General features: G+C 59.5%; 1 protein-coding gene across 1 annotated transcript; it reads left to right on the top strand.

The window, feature by feature from the left end:
- Positions 1-312: 312 nt before the first annotated feature.
- GUITHDRAFT_83656 (hypothetical protein) lies at positions 313-1,353 on the top strand (the record flags this gene model as incomplete). Its single annotated transcript, XM_005817733.1, has 1 exon — positions 313-1,353. A coding segment is annotated over one exon (1,041 nt), but the record flags the coding sequence as incomplete, so codon positions are not given.
- Positions 1,354-1,419: the final 66 nt, after the last annotated feature.

Here is a 1,419-nt window from a genome sequence, read left to right as displayed (position 1 = left end):
CATCACGACCTGCGTGCGTCGATTGTGGAAGAAATCAAAGAAATCGTGAGGAGATACAAGAAGCGGGGCGAAGCTTGGTACAACGTCGATGAAAACTACGTACAGGTCATGGGAGAAGCGACGAGACTGAAGGAGATGGCGATGAACAAGATCAACTTCTGGCTTGACGGTACTGGAGACTTTCAATGTGAGGCACTTGCAGCACAAAAGATGAAAGATCTCTACATGACGAAGATATCAGACTTGCATCGCAGAGCACTGAGCGATACGGGCGATCAAGACGGGCAGAGGCTGGCGGAGCAGTTCTGCAAAATGCAAGGGATCTGGGGAGGTGAACAAGACTCGGAGCTGGAGTCTCCGATCTTCACGGCAGTGCGGCAGGGGCAGGCAGACCTGATACCGATGATCTGCCGGGCAGGAGGGAAAGTGACGGAGACCTTGAGCAACGGAGACACGCCATTGCACGTGGCAGCCAGACAAGGATACAAACTTTGCATGCAAATGCTTGTCAAGCATGGAGCCAATGTGTCGACAAGAAACAAAGACGGAAGGACATGCGCGCACTTGGCTTGCGCAGGAGGGCATGTAGAGGCGCTGAAGTACCTGGGGGAGGTAGGGGGCCGCGAGCTGCTGGCCCAGCCGGACATGGACGGCTTCACATGCGCGCACGAGGCGATCAAGCAAGGGCATGTAGAGGCGCTGAAGTACCTGGGGGAGGTAGGGGGCCGCGAGCTGCTGGCCCAGCCGGACATGGACGGCTTCACATGCGCGCACTTGGCGGGCGAGGGAGGGCATGTAGAGGCGCTGAAGTACCTGGGGGAAGTAGGGGGCCGCGAGCTGCTGGCCCAGCCGGACAATCAAGGAAGGACATGCGCGCACTGGGCAAGTGAGAGAGGGCATGTAGAGGCGCTGAAGTACCTGGGGGAGGTAGGGGGCCGCGAGCTGCTGGCGCTACCGGACCATGAAGGCTGGACATGTTGTTATTTGGCAAGCGCAGGAGGGCATGTAGAGGCGCTGAAGTACCTCGGGGAGGTAGGGGGCCGCGAGCTGCTGGCCCAGCCGGACATTGATGGAAGGACATGCGCGCACTTGTCTTGCGGTGCAGGGCATGTAGAGGCGCTGAAGTACCTGGGGGAAGTAGGGGGCCGCGAGCTGCTGGCCCAGCCGGACAATCAGGGCTGGACATGTGCACATTTACTCAGCGAGGGAGGGCATGTAGAGGCGCTGAAGTACCTGGGAAAGGTAGGGGGCCGCGAGCTGCTGGCACAACCAGGTCCACAAGGAAGACATTGTACCAATTTAGCGAGCGCAGGAGGGCATGTAGAGGCGCTGAAGTACCTGGGAAAGGTAGGGGGCCGCGAGCTGCTGGCCCAGCCGGACAATCGAGGAAGGACATGCTTGCACGAGGCGGGCGAGGGA

This window comes from Guillardia theta (assembly GCF_000315625.1).
Source record: "Guillardia theta CCMP2712 unplaced genomic scaffold GUITHscaffold_623, whole genome shotgun sequence".
NCBI classification, from domain to species: Eukaryota; class Cryptophyceae; order Pyrenomonadales; family Geminigeraceae; genus Guillardia; species Guillardia theta.
The sequence above is the reverse complement of the archived record's forward strand: the minus strand, read 5'-3'. Positions and strand labels throughout refer to the sequence as shown.